General features: G+C 64.6%; 1 protein-coding gene across 1 annotated transcript in view; it reads left to right on the plus strand.

Moving 5' to 3' along the window:
• Positions 1-268, plus strand: part of EMH_0058000 (uncharacterized protein) — a gene marked incomplete at both ends in the record, with an annotated part of 1,748 nt that overhangs the window by 1,152 nt on the left and 328 nt on the right. Inside the window, one exon of the mRNA XM_013497530.1 lies at positions 1-8. Within this exon, the coding sequence (XP_013352984.1) occupies positions 1-8 (8 nt within the window). The remainder of the gene's footprint in view (positions 9-268) is intronic.

A 268-nucleotide genomic window follows, 5' to 3' on the forward strand; every position in this document is an offset into this window, starting at 1 on the left:
TGTCTTTTGTTGCTGCTGCTACTGTCTCTTTTGCTGCTGCTGCTCCTGCTGCTGCTTCTGCTGCTTCTGCTGCTTCGCCGCCTGCTGCTGCTGCTGCAGCTGCTGCTGCCGGCCCCGCCCTTGCGGGGCCTTGAGGGGCCTCTGCTGGGGGGTGATGCTGCTCAGCTGCTGCAGCTGACCCTTCCTGCTGCTGCTGCGGCTGCTGCTGCTGCTGCTGCTGTTGACGCTGCTGCTGCCGTTGCCGCTGCTGGCGGGTCCTTTGTAAGTG

This window comes from Eimeria mitis, genomic scaffold (genome assembly GCF_000499745.2).
Source record: "Eimeria mitis Houghton genomic scaffold, Emh_scaff2737, whole genome shotgun sequence".
NCBI lineage: Eukaryota > Apicomplexa > Conoidasida > Eucoccidiorida > Eimeriidae > Eimeria > Eimeria mitis.